General features: G+C 41.2%; 1 protein-coding gene across 1 annotated transcript; it reads right to left on the bottom strand.

The window, feature by feature from the left end:
* Positions 1-22,305: 22,305 nt before the first annotated feature.
* LOC147616235 (uncharacterized) lies at positions 22,306-24,218 on the bottom strand. The gene is made up of 2 exons (XM_086777255.1): positions 23,786-24,218; positions 22,306-23,125 (listed from the first exon to the last, which is right to left on the bottom strand). Exons 1-2 carry the CDS (start codon positions 24,191-24,193, stop codon positions 22,412-22,414), a joined length of 1,122 nt encoding a protein of 373 aa, XP_086633381.1. The 5' UTR covers positions 24,194-24,218; the 3' UTR covers positions 22,306-22,411.
* Positions 24,219-24,578: the final 360 nt, after the last annotated feature.

Genomic DNA, 24,578 nt, shown 5'->3' with positions numbered 1-24,578 from the left:
AACCGTAGGCAGCAATTTGTTGGGATGGAGCCATTAATAAAGTTAATTAAGCTTTACTTGCTGCCCTTTTCTTCTTTCTTCGTTGGGATGGAGCCATTAATAAAGCTAATTAAGCTTTGCTTCAAAGTTTACTAAAGCTTTGATAAAATCTTAGTTAAAACTCAGTTTTATATATATATATATATATATATATATATATATATGAAGGCCTTATTACTCTCTCTCTCCTTGATTTTCAAGGCCATTTTTCCTTCTCTTTTTCTCTCTCTATTGTCGTTAGTCTCCACCCTGAGCGCCCTCTTTTTTTTATGTGTGTTGTGGCCTGCCGTGGAGAAGGGTTAAAGCAAGCCTAACTTTAAGCTAATATTATTAGCTTAAAAAAAACCAACAAGCACAAGAATTAATTAAGAGAGACAAAAATCACAATATCTGGCTGGGATACAACATTGGGACCAAGGATCACAAGCATAACAATTACAAATCTCAAAATTCCTTAGCGTATAGCTTCAATTCTGGTTTGCAGTAAAGTCACAAAATGGTTGGTCTCATCCGCCTTCCTTTGGAGCACATACTGCTGTTTCTGGGTGTAGAGAGCCAGATTGCTTGGTTGAATTGGAGGTTCTCGAAGTATTGTAGCTTGCGTGGTATACAGTCTCGTCTGCACCATGTTGGGCCAGAGTCAGAGCTGAATTCCTTTGGTTGATTTGGAATCTGATAAGCAACCTCAAATGCAGTCGCACATCTATCTTTCCAAATCAACCAAAGGAATTTAGCTCTGACTCTGGCCCAACACCGTGAGAGCACCCCAACAGTATCCCCTAGAAGTAGTTGTTTTGCAGAGGGCAGGCAACCCAAAGCAAACGAAACCGGTGACAAGATGTCAACAAATCTCTGACAGTTTCTGAACAAATGCCCAATATTTTCAATCCTAATGCATACCCCATCTGATAGCCCACATTTCCTACACTTGTCACCTGTCCATATGGCTTTATGCATAATCAACCACAATAAAACAGATTTCTTAGGCTGAATCTCTTTAGACCAAATTGTGAAGAATTTGAAATTCCATTGGCGTCTGTCATATAGGACTGACCATCTCTTGTTGAGAACCACACATGCACAGGGGGGACGACGGCACTGATGAGTGCACACGAGGGGAGTAATCGAAAGCTATACCTCCTCTCCAGCATAGAGCTTTGAGGGAAAAGGGCTCAGAGACTGTTAGCTGCCATGCCTCACACTCAAGAAAGATGTTGATACGATCCCGCACCAACTAAACTTCCCAAGGAAGAAGTGAGAATCTTATCATCAGTTCATCATTCGTCATCCACCTATGGGAGGGAGAATGCCACACATCTGCCCATAATCTGATGCCCTTCTTGTGAATACGTAGAGCAGTACACATTGAATTGCTAGGCACCGAAGGTACTGGACTAAGAGGAAACCAGAGAGAGTCAGAAGCTCTGATAGAGTAGCTGTGTCTGCTTTCCCACACAGCCCCTACCTTGTCACGAAATTTGTTCCAAGCTTTCCATAAAGAGCGAAGAAGCTCCGACCCTTTAGGCTTGACAGCTTCATGACCTATCAAAATAGTAATCCAAGGCAGATCCTTCCAACCTGAAAATTTCTCAAGGGAGAATTGGTCAAAGTTTCTGAATAGTAGTAGGGAAGAGAATTCCTCATGGTGAGAGACAGCTCTAATAATGGTTTTAACAGCAAGACGGTCAACCCAAGCGTGTATATCTACTACCCCCAATCCCCCTTTGTCCCTGGGAAGGTAGCAGAATTCCCATCTAACTTTGGCAGCTCCTCTCCTGAAAGGGTCTCCTGTCCATAGGAAGTTTCTACATAATTTTTCAATTTCCTTTAGATGAGTGTCTGGGGGTCTCCAACAGGTGAGGAAGAAGAGGACGTAAGCAGCTAGAAAGTGATTGATTACCAACACTCTGCCCGCTAACGATAGCTGCATACCCAGCCACCTATTCAGCTTGCCCGCTAATGATAGCTGCATACCCAGCCACCTATTCAGCTTGCCCCTGAACTTATCAACTACCCAGTCCCACCTTTGTTTCAGGGTGGCTCTGAAACCCATAGGTATGCCTAGTAGCCGAAATATTTCACCAGCCCGAATACTCTGACAACCCTGCTGTACCAGCCAAATGGGGAGATTTCCTTCAGCAGAGAATATTCCCGTTTTTGTGTGATTAACCCTAGAGCCAGATGCTAAACAAAAGGTGTCCAACACCTTCCAGAAAGTCAAGAGAGAATTCTGGTCATTGATGAGCAACGCGTTGGTGTCATCCACAAACTGAGAAAGAATCTGCACACCATTTGAGTTAGGCAAGGGAATACCTTTAATTAGCCCCAAACCCTGGGATCTTTGCACCATACAATTCAAACTATCCACAGATAACACAAACAGCAGTGGAGCAAGAGGACATCCCTGTCTGACCGACCTGGCCAGGGGGAAGAATCTGACATTGAGTTATTTATGGCCACTCTAGCTGAAGCATTGCCGAAGAGGGTTTTTACAAACTGGATCAAACTCGGGCCATACCCCATCTTCTCCAAACTGAGCAATACAAAGCTCCACTCCAGCCTGTCATAGGCTTTGTCAAAATCAACTTTGGCAAAGATAAACTCAATCCCTTTTTCCTGAGCATACTCTACTCCTTCCCAAATTGCAATAACAGCTTCAATGAGTCTTCTTCCACTCGAATCGCGGGCCTTAGCCTTCATCTCACTGGACTGCTCCGGTGTACTGAACAGCTTTTGAAAATGATTGTGAACCAGCACACAGTTTTCCTCCTCAGTTCTGGCCGTGCCATCACTGGTGGTCATCAGTAGAGGTACTAGATCCCTTACTTGTTTCTTCCAAAGAATCTTGAACATTTCTTTAGACGGGCGATCGATCCTGCCAGCCCACCATTCTCTGAAGAAAACCGTGGCATGTTTGAAGGCCAACTCCTCCTCAGATCTAATATGGGCCCTTAACCTGGTAATCTCCTCTTGCTCCTCAGCTACAGCATTATTCTTGGCTTCAAGTTCCATAAGCTGGAGATAGGTAGCTTCTCTTCTTTTCCTTCTTATGATAGTCACCTCCTTCCTAAATCCAGTGAGAGCTTTTTGGGACTCCCTCAGAACTTGAGACCAAGCCGTGCGGCCGGGGAGCGAGCCTTACTGAATGCATTCAGCCAAATCTTTTTGAGTTCTTTTTGCACCACCTTTAGCTGGAAGAGGGAAGCGTCAGTGTGGAACCAAGAGTTTTTGACCTTGGTGGCTTTGTCATCCAAGGTGACTATCAGAGGATAATGATCCGACAAACAGGAGGAGTATTTAGGTTTTGACTTAACCCTGGAGTAGATATTGGCTAATTCCGAAGAAATGTAACATCTATCTAATCTAGCCTTCCTGGCGTTATCACCAGAGGAGTAGTTCTGCCAAGTGGACTCAACTTCCTCACCTAAATCCCACAAGAAAAGAGCTCTTTGACTTGAGCCCAACTCTCTTTATCTCTAAAATCTTGATTACCTGGCCCAGGCCTTTGTATCTATCCACTAAGGACTCCACCATGTTGAAATCTCCTACAATAACTACTGGGCCATCCATCGCCTTGAGCTCACTCCATAGATTGGCTCTATCAGTAGTAGCACCCCCTGCATAGATGGAACAAATTTGCATTTTGACTGGCTTATCTAACTTGGCTGAGATCCAATTCATACCCCCAACAACCGAGTTAGGGGAAACACCCCAATTGACAGGAACTCCCAGAACAGCTCCTCCAGAACCCCTAGAATGAGACGAAGAGAACCATCTATGATCCTCTGAGACCTCCTTAAGACGGCTAAAAAGATCTTTGCCAGTTGCTTTGACCTCCTGAAGAGCTATTATCTCCGATTTGTTAATGCGAAACCATTGTTTCAACTTCCTAGCCTTATTGGGGTCTGACAGACCCTTGATATTCCAAGAAACAATCCTCATTATGGGACTTCTTAATGGATTTCTTGGCCTGAGCTCTCATGGGCGATGCTTGAGAAGCAACTTGCATTGGTCTTTTGTGGTCTTTGTGGATCTCCATAGGAGTGGAAAGCCCATCCCCCTCCACCTGCACTTCCTTGCCTTTATAAGCAGAGGTGTCTCCCGCCAGAGCATTTACATTCAGTTCACGCATTGTAGTTTGGTCATTTTCATTGACCTGGTCTTCCAGCGATTTACCCACCTCGGCTTCTTCATCAGAGCTAGACAGAAGAGACTCTTCAACCTCAGAGTCCACCCACTCTGGCAATGAAGCTAGGAGGGCAAATTTATTGACAGATTTCATCCTGGTCTTAGAAAGATCCTGCTAGGTCTCTTTGGCCGCCCTCTTAGGGCGGGTGACTCTTGCTACTTTAGGGGCTTGCTGAAGAGGGGTGGCATCTAGAGAAGCTGGGGAAGGGGCGTTGTCCGAGGAGGCACATCGAGGGCAGTTTCTGACGAAGTGCCCATTGGCACCACAGCGAAAGCAGGCGGATGGAAGGTATTTGTAAACTATGGCTTGCTCAAGGTGTTCACCATCGTCAGTGAAGATATCAATAGCTGAGGGGAGATCCATAGATATGTCCATATCTATGAGAACTTGAGGGTGCCATGAAGGCACATAATCAGAGCGAGGTTTACCTCCCAGAACTTTCCCCAGCTTAGAGCCAATGACTCCAAGGTGATTATGGTAGTGGAGGGGAAGATTAGGAAACTCTACCCAGACAGGGTACTTAACCAAGGGCAGAGGCTTCGGGATTGAAGTCTTTGTTCCAGCGAAATAGGCTGAGGGGGGAATTACGGATGAGCCACTGGCCTCTGTTGAGGACATCAAACGCCATTTGCGGGAGCTTGAAAACAAACAGATAATGGTTTTTAGGGAGAGCCTGGATGGTCTCCACTTCAGCACCAATCGCACCCCACTGGAGTCGAATCCAGCTTGTGATAGCCTCTGCAGGGGGTCTAGGACCCGCCAGCAGTCCGATAAGAGCCCTGTTTTCCAGATCATGCTGAATCCTTCTGATTTGAGAAGAAGGAAGAGTGACTGAGTATTTACCTCCAACATGTGAGTCTCCTGCCCCTGCTCCAGCAGCACCAAGGCTACCGCTACAGAGACGATCAAAGGAAGGAGGTCCGTGGGTGCCCGCCAGCGTAGGAGGGAGATTTTGGGCTAGACCGGAGACAGAACCATGTATCTTGAGAGCAGCTTCCTTGGGAAGGCCATGGAAGGCTTCGAGTACTGTAGGAGGTGGAGAGGGAAAGCTCGAAGGAGATGGAGCAAAGCCGTTGAGGTCGACCGGACGAATCGGTGTGTTGAACTGAAGCAAAGAGGGCGTAGCAAGAGCATGCATCTGCCACGTGTTAGGCTGGGGAAAACCCGACGCGGCGGCCATGCAGGCTGCCCCGGCCTGGAAGGAGCGCTAGAAGTGAATGGAGGATTAGAGACGCTAATCCCACCTATCTTCGCAGGTTTTGCTTTTAATATTATTAGCTTATTACCTTTAAAAATAAAATAAAATTTATTGCCCTGGCCGTTTTTCTTATTTTATAAAATGGTTGAATTTCCCAACGGCCGCCTTGTGCCGGATTCCCCAATGTGGGCTGTACCATCTACGCCTTTACCATCACCAATTCTATATATATATATATATATTAAAAGCCTAAAGCTCTTATTACCAAAGCCAAAAAAAGAAGAAGAGATAAACCATATAACTAGAGCCTTAAAGCCTTAAAGCTTTATATTACAATCTCTTCAAACTAAATTCAAAGGATTCCAAAGATCCGAGACAAGAAACATGAGACTTCCAAAAGCTTTTTCGAGGTTTGCTTTTTACAGATTTCATCAAGGATTACTATTTATCTAACCAAAGTTTTGTTTGCAATTCTAATTCATTTGATGAATAATGTGTCTGCTATTCAAGTGCAATCTTTCGTGCAATCTTTCGATGCCATGATTGATTCTTATGCTGATGATCTTGCGTTTTCACCTGCATGGAATGCCATACATGCTAACAATTCTTTGCAACTAAATCATTACTCTTATGCAAATAGATTTTTGTTCTTTCAAAAGATACTTTGCATCACTTCACCATTTAGAGAACTAGCCATAACTGAGATGCATGCTCCTACATATATGGGACATAGAGGAATTCAATCCACATTAGTTGCATGTAAAGAATATTTCTTTTGGCCTGACATTGCAAAATTTGTGTCTGAATGTATTGTTTGTCAAAGAATTAAATGCCATCATGGTAAATCTTTTGGTCTTTTAATGCCCATACCTATTCCCAAAGGTCCATGGAAAGATATTTCAATGGACTTTATTACTGGTTTGCCGACTACATCCTCTCATAGAGTGACATGATATGGACCATAGTTGATAGATTTAGCAAGCAAGCATACTTTGTAGCTTGTAAGAAGACCTTGTCTGCCCCTTAGGCTGCTAAGCTATTCATTAAGACTATTCCTCACCATGGCTTTCCCAAAGTCATTCTCTTTGATCGAGATGGCCTCTTTTGCAATCATTTTTGGGTTGCTTTATTTAAGAACTTACGTTCTAAAATGGACTTTACATTTGTTTTCCATCTAGAAAGCAATGGCCAAACTGAAGCCACCAACACTATTATGGATCTTCTTAGATCTTACACTATTGACCAACCCTCTAATTGGGATCAACATTTTCCTCTACTTCAATTTGCTTCCAACAATACCCCCCATTTGGCTACTGGTCGAGCTCCCTTTGAAATTGTTTATGGCAAGAAACTTCCCATTCTTATCTCTACCCCATAACTAGTGATGTTCCAGCTGCTGACACTTTAGCTCATGACCATGCTACTATTCTAGCTGAAGTCACTGAATCTATTAAAGCGAGCACAATTGAAATACACCGCTCAAGCCAACAAGAAACGATAACCAATGAAATTCAAAAAAAAATGATCTAGTTTGGCTTCACATAGAGAAAAGACACTTAAAGAATATTGCCAAGCATCCTAAAATCAAGTTGGCTCCTAGATTTGATGGACCGTTCATAATTATCCAACAAATCAATAAAAATGCATTCCGCTTGGGAATTCCTACTCACTGAAAGATACATAAATCATTCCACATTAGTTTATTGAGACCATTTAAAGTCCCCACTCTTGTTAACCCTATTATTGATTACCCTCCTCTCCTCGAGGATGACTATGAAGTTCTAATACCTTAAAATATTATTGACCATGACTAAACAACCACCCGTTTTACTGGCACTGTGTATTAATGTTACTTGGTAAAGCATAAGAATCATTCTATTGAGGAATCATAGTGGATTCCTGAAACATCACTTACCCCGCACTACCGACACTTCATTCTGGCATACCACTCACATTCACATTGATTCTTTTATGGACACCGATTCGTCGACTGAGGGAGTGTCATAGTTCTTCCACATGTTTTGGTGCCGATTCACCGACTAAGGCAGCACATTCATTTAGTGCCAATTCATCGATTGAGACAGCACATTAGTTTAGTGCCGATTTGCCGATTGAGGTAGCACGTTAGTTTAGTGCCGATTTGCCGATTGAGGTAGCATGTTGATTTAGTGCCGATTCAATCTCCCTCCATGCATGAGTGACCACGCTTCCTCATGCATGTATTTTTGTAGCAAGTACTCAAAAATAGCTTGATACATTCCATTTTGGGCTATTAATATCAAAAAGTAACTTGGTCTCCAAGCTTGGCTATTTACATTAAAATTGTAACAATTTAATTAAATGAAACTATGGGCGAGCGACCATTGGTGCACACCAACACCCAACGGCCGTGCACCAACCAAAATCCATCGCACCCACGCTACTCCGTGCACTGATAAGAATCATTGAAGCAAATATCAACAAGGAGGAATCAACGGAATTGTTCTTCACATCATTTGAGACAATTTATAATCACCCAACCAAGTAAGGTCGTTGTGTTGCATCTTTTTTGCATTGTAAGAAAAGTACTTGCCTAGCGGAAGCTGCGCAAGTACCTGATTCTTGGGATTCATTTAGGGAATTGTTCTTAAAGGAATATCTTCCTGAAAATGAAGAAGATCAGAATTAGGAGGAGTGGGATAGTTGTTCTATGGAACAAAAGAACTTAAATCTCACTCGATATATAGCTTGCTATAGAGAAATTGTCTTAAAAATTAAGGGCATAGACGGTTTTCCAAAAGTAAGAGGATTCATTAGATGCCTAAAAAGGGAGTACAAGAAGGAAGTTCGCTCCAACTAGCCAAACTTAAATGAGGCTTTAAGATTTGTAAAAAAAAATTGACAATATCATGGGTAATGTTAATCATAAAGAAAAAGATAAGAATTTTTTATATAAGCCTCATGGAGAAAATTTTGGCTCTAAAAAAAAGAAAGGGTTTTTTCTTTAAAAAAGATGAACCTTCAAAAAAGTAAAAATCCAGTCCTATTAAGTTTCTAAAAAAGTAAGATTTTGAGAGAGCAAAAAACTTTGTTTCTCTTATCTTGAGGCGGTACATGATAAAAAGCATTGTCCTAAGTCCCAAGGACAAGAATTTACTGGGAATTGTAATGATAAACCTAAAGGAAAATCAGTGCACACTATTCAAGTGTTAACACTTAAGGATTCTCCTAAATATAAATTGATTGAGGTTTGTCATTCTGATGAAAAGCATTGTTGTATGGTGGCAAAATCTATGTGGGAACCATCATTTGGACCACATGATTTGGTTCAAGTGCATGGAAATATTAACGACAAAAAAGTTTGAATCCTCATAAATGATACGGCCACACACAACTTTTTAAATTACAACTTGGTTAAGAAACTTATGTTGCCTCAAGTCCCAAGTTCTCATAAGTATATAGTATTATTAGCCAATGGCTATGATAAAGATGAGTGGGATACTGTGGTAAACCAAGTTGGGATAAAGATTCAAGAGTATAAAGCACTTTTGGATTTTCAAGTGATGCATCTGTGACCACAGATGTAATTCTTGGGAGAGAATGGTTATTTTCATTGGGGAAAACACTTTCGAGAAGCTATTTGCATAATACACTAACTTTTGAGCATAAAGAAAATTTTATTACATTCTAAGGAGAGCATGATGTACCATCTTCTCCTTTGATATGTAATACACTAACTTTTGAGCATAAAGAAAATTTTATTACATTCTAAGGAGAGCACAATGTACCATCTTCTCCTTTGATATGTAATATTGAGCTCCAAAAGCTTCATCAAGAGAATGGAATAGAAAAAATGTTTTTCTCTTATGGAATGCCTCAGTTTAAAAACCATTGTGAAAAGTTTGATTCAAGTATTTGTGAAGTAGTTAATTCTTCTTTGAAATTTTATTAGAAGAATTTAAAGATGTTTTTTCGGAAACATTGCCAAAAGGTTTACCTCCGGAAAGATGGATAGATCATCTCATAGAGGTTTTAAAGGATTCAAAACCAATTAGTAAGCCCCCTTATAGAGTAAGTTTAACTAAAAGATAAGAATTTGAAAATCAGTTGGTTGAATATTTAAAACAAGGCTTTATTAGGCCAAGTAAGTCTCCCTGTGCTTCACCAATATTATTGGTGAAGAAAAAAGATGGATCTATTCGCTCGTGCATAGATTATCGTGGATTGAATGAAATCACAATAAAAAATAAATTTTCTATTCCCACGATAGATGAATTGTTTGATCAACTCAAAGGTGCTAAATATTTTAGTAAGATAGATTTAAGGTATGGATATCATCAAGTAAGAAATAGAATTGAAGATGTGCCAAAAACAGCATTTATGACATCTTTTGGGCACTATGAGTTTTTAGTTATGCCTTTTGGTCTAACTAATGCTCCCACTACTTTTATGACTGTGATGAACACTATACTTCATCCTTATTTAGGAAAGTTTGTGGTGGTTTTTATTGATGGTATATTAGTCTTTAGTTAAAATGAACAAGAACATATTGAGCACCTTAGAAAAGTATTTCAATTATTCAAAAAAATCAAATTATTTGCTAAAATATGTAAATATGATTTCTTTAAAAAAGAAGTGCAATATCTTGGACATATTGTGTCTGAGGAAGGGATTTGTGAAAATCTTGATAAAGTTGAAGCTATATTGAGATGGAAGGCCCCATCTAATATAGATGAGTTGCAAACCTTTTTAGGACTTGCTGGGTTTTATCGAAATTTTATAAGGAATTATGCTAAGATAGCTGTTCCAATGACGAACCAGCTTAAAGGAAAAGGAAAACAATTTAGTTGGACTCACGATCAACAAAATAGTTTTAAAAAACTAAAAGTAGCAATAGCTACTACTCCTATTTTGTAAATAGTGGATCCAAATGAACCATTTATATTGGAAATGGATGCGAGTAATTTTGCTATAGGAGCAGTATTATTGCAAAAGGGAAGGCCAGTTGCATTTGAAAGTAAAAAGTTGGACAAAGCTCAAAGTAACTATTCAACTTATGAGAAAGAACTGTTTGTAATTGTGCATGCTCTTAAAAAGTGGTGTCATTATTTGTATGGTACCAATTTTGAAGTATTATCTAACCATGAAAGTCTTAAATGGTTAAGTACTTAGAAGGAGTTAAAAAGGTAGGAAGGCTAGATGGGATGAAATCTTACAAGAGTTTGATTTTCAAATTAGATATAGAAAAGGAAAATTTAATGTCATGGGATGATGCTCTAAGTCGAGCACCCATGATAAATGAGTTGAGTTTTACTCAACTAGAAAGTGAGTTGCTGGCTCACTTAAAGGAAAATGTGCTAATGACCCTAGCTATCAAGTAGTTTGGAATTAATTGATTAAAAAAGATCTCTCAAATGGAGAGTAAAGAAAATGCAGTAGCTCTGCTAGTGATAAAAGAGTGTCACTTAAAAAAGATAGTGGTTCAAAGGAATCACTCAAAAAAGGGTCAATAAGTGAAAAAGATTGTTGGAAAAAAATTTGCATCAGTAATGGGTACTTATTATATAAAGGTCGCATTTGTGTACCTAAAGAAGAAAATATTCGTGAGAATATTTTACTAGAATGTCATGACAATCCAAGTGCGGGGTAACCAGGAATTTCTAAAACCTATGCACTTGTTAAAAGATAGTTTTATTGGGCAAGTTTAAAGGAGGATGTCCAGAATTATGTTATAAAATGCCTAAAGTGCCAAGTCAATAAAGCTAAGCACCTAAAAGAAGGTGGATTATTACAACCACTACAAATACCTAAGGGTAAGTGGAAAAGTATTTCTATGGATTTCATAGTACGATTACCCCGAACAAGTAGAGGGCATGATTTAGTGTGGGTAGTAGTGGATAGGTTAACCAAAGTTGGTACAATTTATACCAACTAAAAAAGAAGTAAAAACACTAGAATTGGCTAGAATGTTTATCCATCATCTATATAGATTATATTTATTGCCAGCAAATTTAGTAAGTGAAACCGAGATACAAAGTTTACAAGCCATTTTTGGAAAGAAGTGTTTGAAAAGTTAGACACCAAACTTAGTATGAGTACATCTGAACATCCACAAAGCGATGGGACAGACAGAAAGGGTTAATCAAGTCCTAGAAGATATGCTTCAAGCATATGTTAATCATAAGCAAAACAATTGGGATGAGTATCTTCCATTATTAGAATTTGTTTATAATAGTGCTAAACATTCTGCTACCGGTTTCAGTCCATTCATGGTGGATTTCAACCTATAACACCCATAGCAGTTGAGTTACAAAAATAAAAATTGCAGTGTAAAAGACTTTCTCAAAGACATGCAAGACATGTTAAACATTTCAAGAAGCAATGTTAAAAGAGTGCAAGATTGTTCTATTAGTTATGAGAAAGGTAAACGAAGACCAATTAATTTTGAGGAAGGTGATTTGGTCTATATAAGTTTCCGAAAAGTCAAAAACTTTAAAAAGTGGAAAAGTTTCAAAGCTGAGTCCAAGGTATTGTGGTCCTTATACAATACTTAAAAAGATTGGAAGTGTAGCTTACAAGGTATTTTTACCTGAAGTATCTAGAGTGCATCCTATGTTTCATGTTAGTAGACTGAAACGCAAGATGGAAAACAATCACAACATTATTGGAAAAGAAGCAATAGTTGATTTCATAGAACCACCTATTCTTCCACATGGAGCTTAAAAAGATTCTCGAATATCAAGAAAAGAAAACTAGGCATTCTGTGTTTAAAGAATGTTTAGTAAAGTGGAAAGATAGACCAGGAGAAGGATCAACTTAGGTGGCTACACTGAAGAAAAGGTTTCCTAAGTTTGTTTCAAGAACGAAAACTTTTCTTTCAAGGGGGAGGAAATGTTATGAGACTAATAGGAAACATTATATAGTAAGACTCTATTGGAAATACCTAAAGCAATGGTTAATAGGCATTAAGGGCAATGTAAAAGGGATATAAATGGTGCATAAGGGAAGCCCAAAGGGCACAGAAGTAAGTGCAAAATTCTAGGGGGAGTTGAGGAGGCATTGGATAGTGAAAGGGCCATGCTAGTCATTGAAAGGTCAAGGGGTTGAAGTTGGAAGGTCATGCATCACCTAGGCCTATATAGCCATGTGTTTAGGATCCATTTGGGATATGGTTGGGTGGAAGGAGCATTATAGGAAGTCATTGTAGAGAACCCCCAAGAAGGAGGGTCAAACGAGCCCATCCAAGTCCCCAACTTAGGAGGACCCATCTTGAATCGAGCCAAGCATTATTGCAAGAAGAAGAAATTTCCTCTGGCCTCCATACCTCTGCCCAACTCCCAACTGTATAGAAGGTTCCACCACCCTCCCAACCCCCACTTCCTCACCCACATTCGTGTTCCTCCCGGTACCCTTCCCTTGTCTAGTCTACTTCACTGCTACGCAACCCTCATGTTCTGCACCATCTATTCTACGGTCACCCTATTTCATCTTGGTCATCCTCAACCTTCCCTCCTCTTCTACCTACACCATGAGGGCCACCGTTGATTCTCCCTCCCCTTCTACACACGCCATCACAAATGCCCTTGATCCTTACCACACACACTTTCCCATCTCCTTTCTATCTTCACCACCATCATCTTCCACTCTCTAGCACTATTGGCCACTTTGGTAGGCAAGTGCCACCTCTTATCTCTAATGGCCACGCCAATAAGCCTCGTCCCATTCATTTACCACAAGGCAACCACCACAGGCCAACGACTCCTACAACCCCATCATGTGGGAGTCTTCTCTTGCACTCCATTCACCACACTCAATCACGACCTCTGCGAGTCAGGCATGACATTGTGTTCGTCGGAACCAATGACATGCTCAACTCCCACCGTTTCTGTAACCAGATGCAAGCCCGACCCACCTTGTCAGGCAAATTTCCCTCTTAGCCTCTCAAAAAAAAAAACCAAAAAAAACTTCTCTCACACTTCCCCCCTTTCCCCCTCACCTCCCCCTTCCTTTTGGACTCACCTTTGTCGAGTCGCCTCTTTGTCCTTCATGTTGATCCTTCATGCTTCATCCTTCATACCACATGGTAGCCTTAGCCTAGGTGTGATGCACAATCACTTGTCTCATCAACTTGTGCTGTGTGTCGTCCTCTTCACTGTGGCCTCTGCTGAGTGTGCATGGTGCTGTGAAGGACATGTGAGAGTGTTCTACAATAGTGCAAGTATCTTCCAGTTTCTTGTTCCTCTTGCAGTCTTATCACCATGTGTGTTCCAGTTCATAGTGTCTACTGGTACATGCGTTGTGCGGTGCGTTATGAGCATCGAGGACTCCGGACATACTGCCTAGAGAAGAGCCACCACTTAGTGTGCCAGGTAGCCAACCCTACTACACACTCGACTCAAGTTAGAAGCCTCAATCAAGAGGGCTTGTGTTACTACTCAAAAAGTACTATATGCATTCTTCCCAAACACGTCATAGTGCTTCGATTCCAAGACATAGAAATACATCTCTCACAATTACAAAACCAATAAAGAAGATCTCCAATGAGAGCTAAAGAACTCCCAAACTCGATGGAATGTTCAAATCAAGAAGGACATGCCATAACAAAGAGAATCATGAATAAAAAATAAGAGAGCAAGAAGGAGATAAGGTTGTCTTGATGTACGATGTACGATTAAGCAGGCAAACAATCCATTACAATTATGAAGAAATGGTGTATATTACAAAATGATAAAATCTGAGTTAAGTTCTTATATTTCTCTTACCTTCCTTTGTTCTCTAATTTATCATTCATTAAACTTTGAGCAAAAAGTGCGAGTTTGTGTACCACTTTAATGGGCATACCCTTGGGCCCATGGCTCTACATTATGGCTATCTACTACGAGATTAGTGGTGGGCATTGTGAGAGCCTTTCCCATCAAGACTTTGCAACACAATCGCCCTTTGTCTTCTTAGATGCCCATCAAGTCGGTGGAATAGCACCCACTCAATTAATGGAGTTGATCAAGCTAATAGTACATTGATTAATCCACTATACAATTTGGCCTATCCTCTCCATCGACATGGTATTATGGTTTCTTATTACCAAGTTTTACTTCTTCGTTTGGATTCTATAGTTTAAACTTGCCAATCCAACATTTGGAATAAGTAATTCTCCATGAGTGTCCACAAAATGTGCATTGAAAAACCACAACATTGTCGATAAATTTCCTTAATTTGTGATTAAGCTTCTCAATCTTTTCTACTTATTACTACCTTTGTCTTTTTCAAATCTTCCTAGCAAGGTGACAACTTTAAACTAGTTCTTTGTTCTTTTACTCTTAGGCATTGTACAATGTCTCCCTCAAGTAAAAGAGGCATGGCCACTAAATCAATGTCTTACTCAAACTTAAGGCTTTATGATCTCAAATCTTGTTAACTGAGTTGGTTATTTACGTTGTAAATGTTTTTTTGTGCATGGCTTGTATGCACCTTTATGCAATCATTGCCTTGCCATGAAACCACTAGGTGAACCCTTCCTTCGCCCCTTTTACATCATTTTTGCGACATCACTTGGGTGCAACATAGGAAGATCAAACTTGGGACCTCCATCCACCAACGACATCTTGTTTATTACCTTATTTTAAGGAGCCTAGCATAGTGGCCTTGAAATTACACTTTTTAGTAGAACAATATTATAGCAAGGCTAGAAATTCTCTCTCAAGGTCTTCAACCACATCCGTGATACTCGTTTGGTCTTTAAAGAAAAAGGGCTATTTGTTAGCCTACAAATGAGTAAGCTACAAGCTCATTTGCCTTCCTAGTAAACTAAAAGCTTTCTCAAAAGATTGCTTTGAAAATAGCATGTGAAATTCTTGTCAAAGTTTGAAATGGTGGGAAAATGTACGTCCAAACCAATGGAGGAATGGCAATGCCTTTCGTGTAAGAAATACTTTGAAAGACCTAAATTGGATGCATAAGTCTTCACATCACATAAACATGATTATAAAGCATTTTCGTAGGAGCTCATTTGAGACATTGCTCCTTAATAATAAGGTTATTGTAGCCTAAGGATGAATAATAAGGTTATTGTAGCACAAGCAACGAAAAGATAGGGTCCCCATCTCTCTCTCTCTCTCTCTCTCTCTCTCTCTCTCTCTCTCTCTCTCTCTCTCTCTCTCTCTCTCTCTCTCTCTCTCTATCTATCTATCTATCTATCTATATATATATATATATATATATATGAGAACCCATGCTTCTCATGTCTTTTGAGGCTTCCAAAATCAAATGCTACCTAAACCTCCTCTTCTCCTTCCCGAACCTCTAAATTCTTGCCACATGGCAGCTTTGTGAAACTCTTCCCTAAGATAATATGGAGAAGAGATATATGTGTACGACACACTAACTATAATTTTTTTAAACGTAAGATTTCCCAAAAAAATCAAGCGAAAGACCTGTAAAAGCCTGCAGGATCAACATTCCAACGCACTAGGATAAGTCACCTTTTCCACCTCTGGACGTGCATAATCCACATACGGTCGTAATGAGGCTTGTGCATGAGTGTAAGGCGCCTTTCCCAGTAACCTTTTCAGTTAAATTAAAAGAGTTTTGTCGCATGTGGGTGCGATTTAAAGGTCAATAACAAGAGGTGAGAAATGTCATTACAAATGCGTAGAACGACCCTTTTGAGAGGTTAAATTAACTTGGCTGCAATCATACTCAAGCATATCCTTTCTCTGTTCCACAAATGATTTCTCACTCATATTTGCTTGCCATATGAACCTATGGTGAGTGGATTTCCCTTTGTTTCACGTATAATCCCGTCGTCGTGTTTTCTTGGTGCTGCCCACGTCTTAGCAAATCAGATGCTTTTCAATTGTGTGTTCCAAACATGGAGCATAGCTCGTCGTCGTTGCATCACTGCCTGACAAAGGACGAAGGGATTGTAAGAACTCATGGTCTAATTGTTCCAACTCGGCACATTTAAAGATGACATGACACCAAAACAGCATTTCCACAAGAAGTAAATTGCTAGCTTTTGCAAAAGCTAGCATGATGGGATTTCATATAATCGTGATTCATACCCACAATACAAGAGACAAGTTGACAACCTTGTAAGGCATGGGATAGTCACAATGTGGCCTGCCTTCCTAGACTTGGAAAAAACTCCACACTAAAACAAGTGGGCCTACTTTGCTCCAGTAATTGAGAAATTAAGGCAACTACGATGTCATGGAACGATTAATCGTGTGTCAGTGGATTGTTTGCCAGCCATGATGGGAGAATCTTGTGTCAGTAAATTATGATGGTTGGCATGCGCACCAGTTGATACACGTATTATGTGCGCGTGCACAATCACATGCTGGAATGTCTCGACATACATGACACCTCTTAAAATCTTGTACTAAGGTGACAAGTGTTATTTTGCTTGTCAAATGGTTTATTGATGACATTCACGAACAAACTTGTAGAGAAAATTGTAGCAACTATTGATGATGAGGCCTACAACTACCATGCAAACATACAGAAACAAGCAAAAGTGTGTCATGCTTAGCATGCAACATACACTCATGGTTAACCGATGACATTCTAATGGAGGCCATCAGGTCTTCCAAGTTCCACCACACGCCACTATGACTTGATCAAAAGATAAAAATCTTCACCGTTGATGATAAGACCTCCAGGAGCCAATCCCTATTAACCTGCTAATGACTGAATCAACAGCTAGAAACCCCCCTTCTTCGATCACAGTCATAATGCTAGAAGCATGCCAAATGCTATTAAAACACAGCTAAAATTCCTGAGATACAAAGCCAGAGATTACACGCCTTCTTTTCAAATTTATTACTTACTAAAATGCACATCAAATACATTAACAATGGGATGGGCCAAAACTACAGCCCAGCCACTTAAATTATCTTGAAGAATCAGTGGAAAGTGAGAGATCATCAGGGGAGAGCTCGAGACGGGGTCTCTTCTTGATGGCAGAAGGCGGCAGGCCACAGTCAAGAATGATGGGGTTGGAGCACCTAGGGCAAACTGGATTGCTCTTCCTCAGCAAAACATACATCAAGCACTTGGAACAAACTGCAGTTGCCATTGTGGATTCCTTCACCATCTCTTGGATACTGGTGGGCTTCTCACCACTGTCTCCGCGCTGCTGCCATTTCCACTGTTGGACTGTGTTTTGTGCAGATATACCTGTGCTGGTCAGTTTTGAGGTAGGGAGCTTCGGAGCTCGTGACGAGGTGATATCTTGGGCTTCACTGGTTGACTTGCTTCTCTTCTCACTCGTCAAGCTCAGATCCAAATCCAGGCATAGAGGCTCTCTGTTGGGCGAGCTAGGATTGTCTTCTTCATAACCAATCTTTGCAGTCACATTAATAAAGCTCTTGCTGCTATTCACTGCTTCCTGCTGTAACGGAAATGTTGCTTTCCCCTGCGCCCATCTGAGAGACCAGTCCTGCCTCTGCTCATCTATCTGTAGAGATACTTCTGGCACTCTGCTGGTTCCTGTGCAGCTTTGTTTCCAATTCTTACGGTGGGTAAAATGAGGTTGAATCAGGGTCTGTAAAGTCCCGGCAGCTTTCATATTGGCATCACACTTCTTGATGAAAACTTCACCAGACTGCAACAAATCCAGTGCAAAATGGAGTCAGTTGGAGACACGTGAAGAGGGAGGCCCTTGCCAGTGATAAAAGCACATACTATAAGTACAGAATACTTTTTGCAGTTAAGGCATAGATGGAGCATGAACTGGTCAGCACATCTTAAACATAAATTGGGTGAATTTCTCTTCTAGAAATGAGCAAGAGCTTGTCTGCTAGCCCAAGCCAACATCGTTAACAGAAAACGGCAGGAAAATCATGTAACTGTAGCAGGATGACGATTAGGGTTTCCATAACATGATTACAGAAAATGTCAAGTGACTCTAATATGACGAGGCTTGCATGGTGACAGAAAATGCCACAAGGCGGGAGCAGTGTAACTGCAGAGTTATGAGGCTACGGTTTCCATGAATGTCAAATTTCCCTCTTAGCCTCTCAAAAAGAAAAAACCAAAAAAACTTCTCGCACACTTCCCCCCTTTCCCCCTCACCACCCCCTTCCTGTTGGACTCACCTCCCTTCTCTCCTGTCAAGTCGCCTCTTTGTCCTTCATGTTGATCCTTCATGCTTCATCCTTCATACCACATGGTAGCCTTAGCCTAGGTGTGATGCACAATCACTTGTCTCATCAACTTGAGCTGTGTGTCGTCCTCTTCACTGTGGCCTCTGCTGAGTGTGCATGGTGCAGTGAAGGACATGTGAGAGTGTTCTACAATAGTGCAAGTATCTTCCAACTTCTTGTTCCTCTTGCAATCTTATCACCATGTGTGTTCCAGTCCATAGTGTCTATTGGTACGTGTGTTGTGCGGTGCGCTATGAGAATCGAGGACTCCAGACATACTGCCTAGAGAAGAGCCACCACTTACTGTGCCAGGCAGCCAACCCTACTACACACTCGACTCAAGTTAGAAGCCTCAATCAAGAGGGCTTGTGTTACTACTCAAAAAGTACTATATGCATTCTTCCCAAACACGTCATAGTGCTTCAATTCCAAGACATAGAAATACATCTCTCACAATTACAAAACCAATAAAGAAGATCTTCAATGAGAGCTAAAGAACTCCCAAGCTCGATGGAATGTTCAAATCAAGAAGGACATGCCATAACAAAGAGAATCATGAATAAAAAATAAGAGAGCAAGAAGGAGATAAGGTTGTCTCGATGTACGATGTACGATTAAGCAGGCAAACAATCCATTACAATTATGAAGAAATGGTGTATATTACAAAATGATGAAATCTGAGTTAAGTTCTTATGTTTCTCTTACCTTCCTTTGTGCTCTAATTTATCATTCATTAAACTTTGAGCAAAAAGTGCGAGTTTGTGTACCACTTTAATGGGCATACCCTTGGGCCCATGGCTCTACATTATGGCTATCTACTACGAGATTAGTGGTGGGCATTGTGAGAGCCTTTCCCATCAAGACTTTGCAACACAATCGCCCTTTGTCTTCTTAGATGCCCATCAAGTCTGTGGAATAGCACCCACTCAATTAATGGAGTTGATCAAGCTAATAGTACATTGATCAATCCACTATACAATTTGGCCTATCCTCTCCATCGACATGGTATTATGGTTTCTTATTACCAAGTTTTACTTCTTCATTTGGATTCTATAGTTTGAACTTGCCAGTCCAACATTTGGAATAAGTAATTCTCCATGAGTGTCCACAAAAGTGTGCATTGAAAAACCACAACATTGTCGATAAATTTCCTTAATTTGTGATTAAGCTTCTCAATCTTTTCTACTTATTACTACCTTTGTCTTTTCAAATCTACCTAGCATGGCGATTGCATAAATGTACAATGAAGGTGACAACTTTAAACTAGTTCTTTGTTCTTTTACTCTCAGGCATTGTACAATGTCTCCCTCAAGTAAAAGAGGCATGGCCACTAAATCAATGTCTTACTCAAACTTAAGGCTTTATGATCTCAAATCTTGTTAACTGAGTTGGTTATTTACGTTGCAAATATTTTTTTGTGCATGTGCTTGTATGCACCTTTATGCAATCATTGCCTTGCCATGAAACCACTAGGTGAGTCCTTCCTCCGCCCCTTTTACATCATTTTTGCGACATCACTTGGGTGCAACATAGGAAGATCAAACTTGGGACCTCCATCCACCAATGACATCTTGTTTATTACCTTATTTTAAGGAGCCTAGCGTAGTGGCCTTGAAATTACACTTTTTAGTAGAACAATATTATAGCAAGGCTAGAAATTCTCTCTCAAGGTCTTCAACCACATCCGTGATACTCGTTTGGTCTTTAAAGAAAAAGGGCTATTTGTTAGCCTACAAATGAGTAAGCTATAAGCTCATTTGCCTTCCTAGTAAACTAAAAGCTTTCTCAAAAGATTGTTTGAAAATAGCATGTGAAATTCTTGTCAAAGTTTGAAATGGTGGGAGAAGGTACGTCCAAACCAATGGAGGAATGGCAATGCCTTTCGTGTAAGAAATACTTTGAAAGACCTAAATTGGACGCATAAGTCTTCACATCACATAAACATGGCTATGATATGATTATAAAGCATTTTCGTAAGAGCTCATTTGAGACATTGCTCCTTAATAATAATAAGGTTATTGTAGCCTAAGGATGAATAATAAGGTTATTGCAGCACAAGCAGCGAAAAGATAGGGTCCCATCTCTCTCTCTCTCTCTATCTATCTATCTATACATATATATATGGGAACCCATGCTTCTCATGTCTTTTGAGGCTTCCAAAATCAAATGCTACCCAAACCTCCTCTTTCCCTTCCCGAACCTCTAAATTCTTGCCACGTGGCAGCTTTGTGAAACTATAGAGAAGAGATATATACGTACGACACACTAACTATAATTTTTTCAAACGACACACTAACTATAATTTTTTTAAACGTAAGATTTTCCAAAAAAAATCAAGCGGAAGACTTGTAAAAGCCTCCAAGATCAACATTCCAACGCACTAGGATGAGGCACCTTTTCCACCTCTGGACGTGCATAATCCACATACCGTCGCAATGAGGCTTGTGCATGAGTGTAAGGCGCCTTTCCCAGTAACCTTTTCAGTTAAATTAAAAGAGTTTTGTCGCATGTGGGTGCGATTTAAAGGTCAATAACAAGAGGTGAGAAATGTCATTACAAATGCGTAGAACGACCCTGTTGAGAGGTTAAATTAACTTGGCCGCAATCATACTCAAGCATATTAGCATACTCGGGTGGAGTACTCCTTTCTCTGTTCCACAAATGATTTCTCACTCATATATTTGCTTGCCATATGAACCTAATGGTGGAGTGGATTTCCCTTTGTTTCACGTATAATCCCGTCGTCATGTTTTCTTGTACATGCTTTTCAATTGTGTGTTCCAAACATGTTTTCTTGTACATGCTTTTCAATTGTGTGTTCCAAACACTGCCTGACAAAGGACGAAGGGATTGTAAGAACTCATGGTCTAATTGTTCCAACTCGGCACATTTAAAGATGACATGACACCAAGACAGCATTTCCACAAGAAGTAAATTGCTAGCTTTTGCAAAAGCTAGCATGATGGGATTTCATATAATCGTGATTCATACCCACAATACAAGGACAAGTTGACAACCTTGTAAGGCATGGGATAGTCACAATGTGGCCTGCCTTCCTAGACTTGGAAAAAACTCCACACTAAAACAAGTGACGGGTCTACACACCTTTAGCCTGCCCCCACCCAAGTACCATAATGGGGATACTTTGCTCCAGTAATTGAGAAATTAAGGCAACTACGATGTCATGGAACGATTAATCGTGTGTCAGTAGATTGTTTGCCAACCATGATGGGAGAATCTTGTGTCAGTAAATTATGATGGTTGGCATGCGCACCAGTTGATACACGTATTATGTGCGCGTGCACAATCACATGCTGGAATGTCTCGACATACATGACACCTCTTAAAATCTTGTACTAAGGTGACAAGTGTTATTTTGCTTGTCAAATGGTTTATTGATGACATTCACGAACAAACTTGTAGAGAAAATTGTAGCAACTATTGATGATGAGGCCTACAACTACCATGCAAACATACAGAAACAAGCAAAAGTGTGTCATGCTTAGCATGCAACATACACTCATGGTTAACCGATGACATTCTAATGGAGGCCGTCTTCCAAGTTCCACCACACGCCACTATGACTTGATCGAAAGCTAAAAATCTTCACCGTTGATGATAAGACCTCCAGGAGCCAATCCCTATTAACCTGCTAATGACTGAATCAACAGCTAGAAACCCCCCTTCTTCGATCACAGTCATAATGCTAGAAGCATGCCAAATGCTATTAAAACATAGCTAAAATTCCTGAGATACAAAGCCAGAGATTACATGACTTCTTTTCAAATTTATTACTTACTAAAATGCACATCAAATACATTAACAATGGGATGGGCCAAAACTACAGCCCAGCCACTTAAATTATCTTGAAGAATCAGTGGAAAGTGAGAGATCATCAGGGGAGAGCTCGAGACGGGGTCTCTTCTTGATGGCAGAAGGTGGCAGGCCACAGTCAAGAATGATGGGGTTGGAGCACCTAGGGCAAACTGGATTGCTCTTCCTCAGCAAAACATACATCAAGCACTTGGAACAAACTGCAGTTGCCATTGTGGATTCCTTCACCATCTCTTGGATACTGGTGGGCTTCTCACCACTGTCTCCGCGCTGCTGCCATTTCCACTGTTGGACTGTGTTTTGTGCAGATATACCTGTGCTGGTCAGTTTTGAGGTAGGGAGCTTCGGAGCTCGTGACGAGGTGATATCTTGGGCTTCACTGGTTGACTTGCTTCTCTTCTCACTCGTCAAGCTCAGATCCAAATCCAGGCATAGAGGCTCTCTGTTGGGCGAGCTAGGATTGTCTTCTTCATAACCAATCTTTGCAGTCACATTAATAAAGCTCTTGCTGCTGTTCACTGCTTCCTGCTGTAACGGAAATGTTGCTTTCCCCTGCGCCCATCTGAGAGACCAGTCCTGCCTCTGCTCATCTATCTGTAGAGATACTTCTGGCACTCTGCTGGTTCCTGTGCAGCTTTGTTTCCAATTCTTACGTTGGGTAAAATGAGGTTGAATCAGGGTCTGTAAAGTCCCGGCAGCTTTCATATTGGCATCACACTTCTTGATGAAAACTTCACCAGACTGCAACAAATCCAGTGCAAAATGGAGTCAGTTGGAGACACGTGAAGAGGGAGGCCCTTGCCAGTGATAAAAGCACATACTATAAGTACAGAATAATGGAACTCTCTCTGGCTAGGGTTTCCGTACAGGAAATGTTAATCATGGAGCTCCATGATGTATATAAATGCCGAGAGAACTTTTTGCAGTTAAGGCATAGATGGAGCATGAACTGGTCAGCACATCTTAAACATAAATTGGGTGAATTTCTCTTCTAGAAATGAGCAAGAGCTTGTCTGCTAGCCCAAGCCAACATCTTTAACAGAAAACGGCAGGAAAATCATGTAACTGTAGCAGGATGACGATTAGGGTTTCCATAACATGATTACAGAAAATGTCAAGTGACTCTAATATGACGAGGCTTGCATGGTGACAGAAAATGCCACAAGGCAGGAGCAGTGTAACTGCAGAGTTATGAGGCTAGGGTTTCCATGAATGTCAAAACAGGGGCCCTAAACACGACGGTGGCATAATGACGAAAAACATAATAGATCTTGTGAGCTAAGCATCTTTCTTACATGGAAAGGATGACTAGGGCATAATTGGATCAGGGATTTCGTGGCTTTCAAGCAGAGCATAGAGATCTTGGGGGCTAGACCCTACTAAGAGAATGTATGGCCGTACCTTAAGATCGAGGCATCTTTCCCAGCCCGAGGGGAGGGGTTTGTTGATGCCGTGGTCGAACAGAGCGCCCAAGTCGCGCACAAAGCCGCGGCTACTACTGGGGGCACCGGCTGCCGCCGTGGAGGTGATGACAGCGGCGCCGCTGCTGCTGCTGCTGGAGGAGGTGGAGACCGCAACAGAGCCCATCATGAGTTGTTGCAGGCGAGATGGGTCAACGCCCCAGGGTGGGGCGGAGGGGGGGGCGATGACTGCGGGCGGCAGGAATTGAAGCTCCAATGGCTTGCTCCCATTGCTGTTGCTGCTATTGGTGGTGGTGGTGGTGGTGGTGGTGGTTGAGGTGGTTGTGGGCTTTCCTGGCCACACCCAATTGATAGGGTGGGGCTGATTGGGCGTTGTAGCGGCGGCCATTACGCGCGGGGGGGGGGGGGGGGGGGGGGGGGGGGGGGGGGCAACCAAAATAAAACAGACCACTGAGACCAGCAGGAATGTGGAGGCTTTTTGTTCTCTAACGAGAAACAACAAAGACCAGTTCAAGGCTCATCGACTCTCCTCAGAGCTTTGCAGATATCGTGATCCGAACTCTCGGAGGAGAGCGAAGGGGATAAATTTAGGGCAAAAATGTGCAGGAACTAAATAAATAATAATAGCGAGAAAAAGACCACATATATTATAGTATATAATAATTGTTAAGAGAGTGTTTAACAATAGATGAAGGCAGGAGTGAGTCAAGAGAGACGGACGACCTCCTCGATTGGAATTTGGAATGAATGCAAGGGCGAGAGAAGCATTCATT

Source organism: Cibotium barometz, chromosome 38, assembly GCF_041138505.1.
Source record: "Cibotium barometz isolate CiBa-2024 chromosome 38, ASM4113850v1, whole genome shotgun sequence".
Lineage (NCBI taxonomy): Eukaryota > Viridiplantae > Streptophyta > Polypodiopsida > Cyatheales > Cibotiaceae > Cibotium > Cibotium barometz.
The sequence above is the reverse complement of the archived record's forward strand: the minus strand, read 5'-3'. Positions and strand labels throughout refer to the sequence as shown.

Bases quoted from the DNA above. Each gene is read 5' to 3' on its own strand.
- LOC147616235 (XM_086777255.1), bottom strand. From the start codon at position 24,193: ATGGCCGCCGCTACAACGCCCAATCAGCCCCACCCTATCAATTGGGTG. The intron at 23,126-23,785 runs GTACGGCCATAC...GATTTGTTGCAG, and splicing joins AAAGATGCCTCGATCTTAAG to TCTGGTGAAGTTTTCATCAA.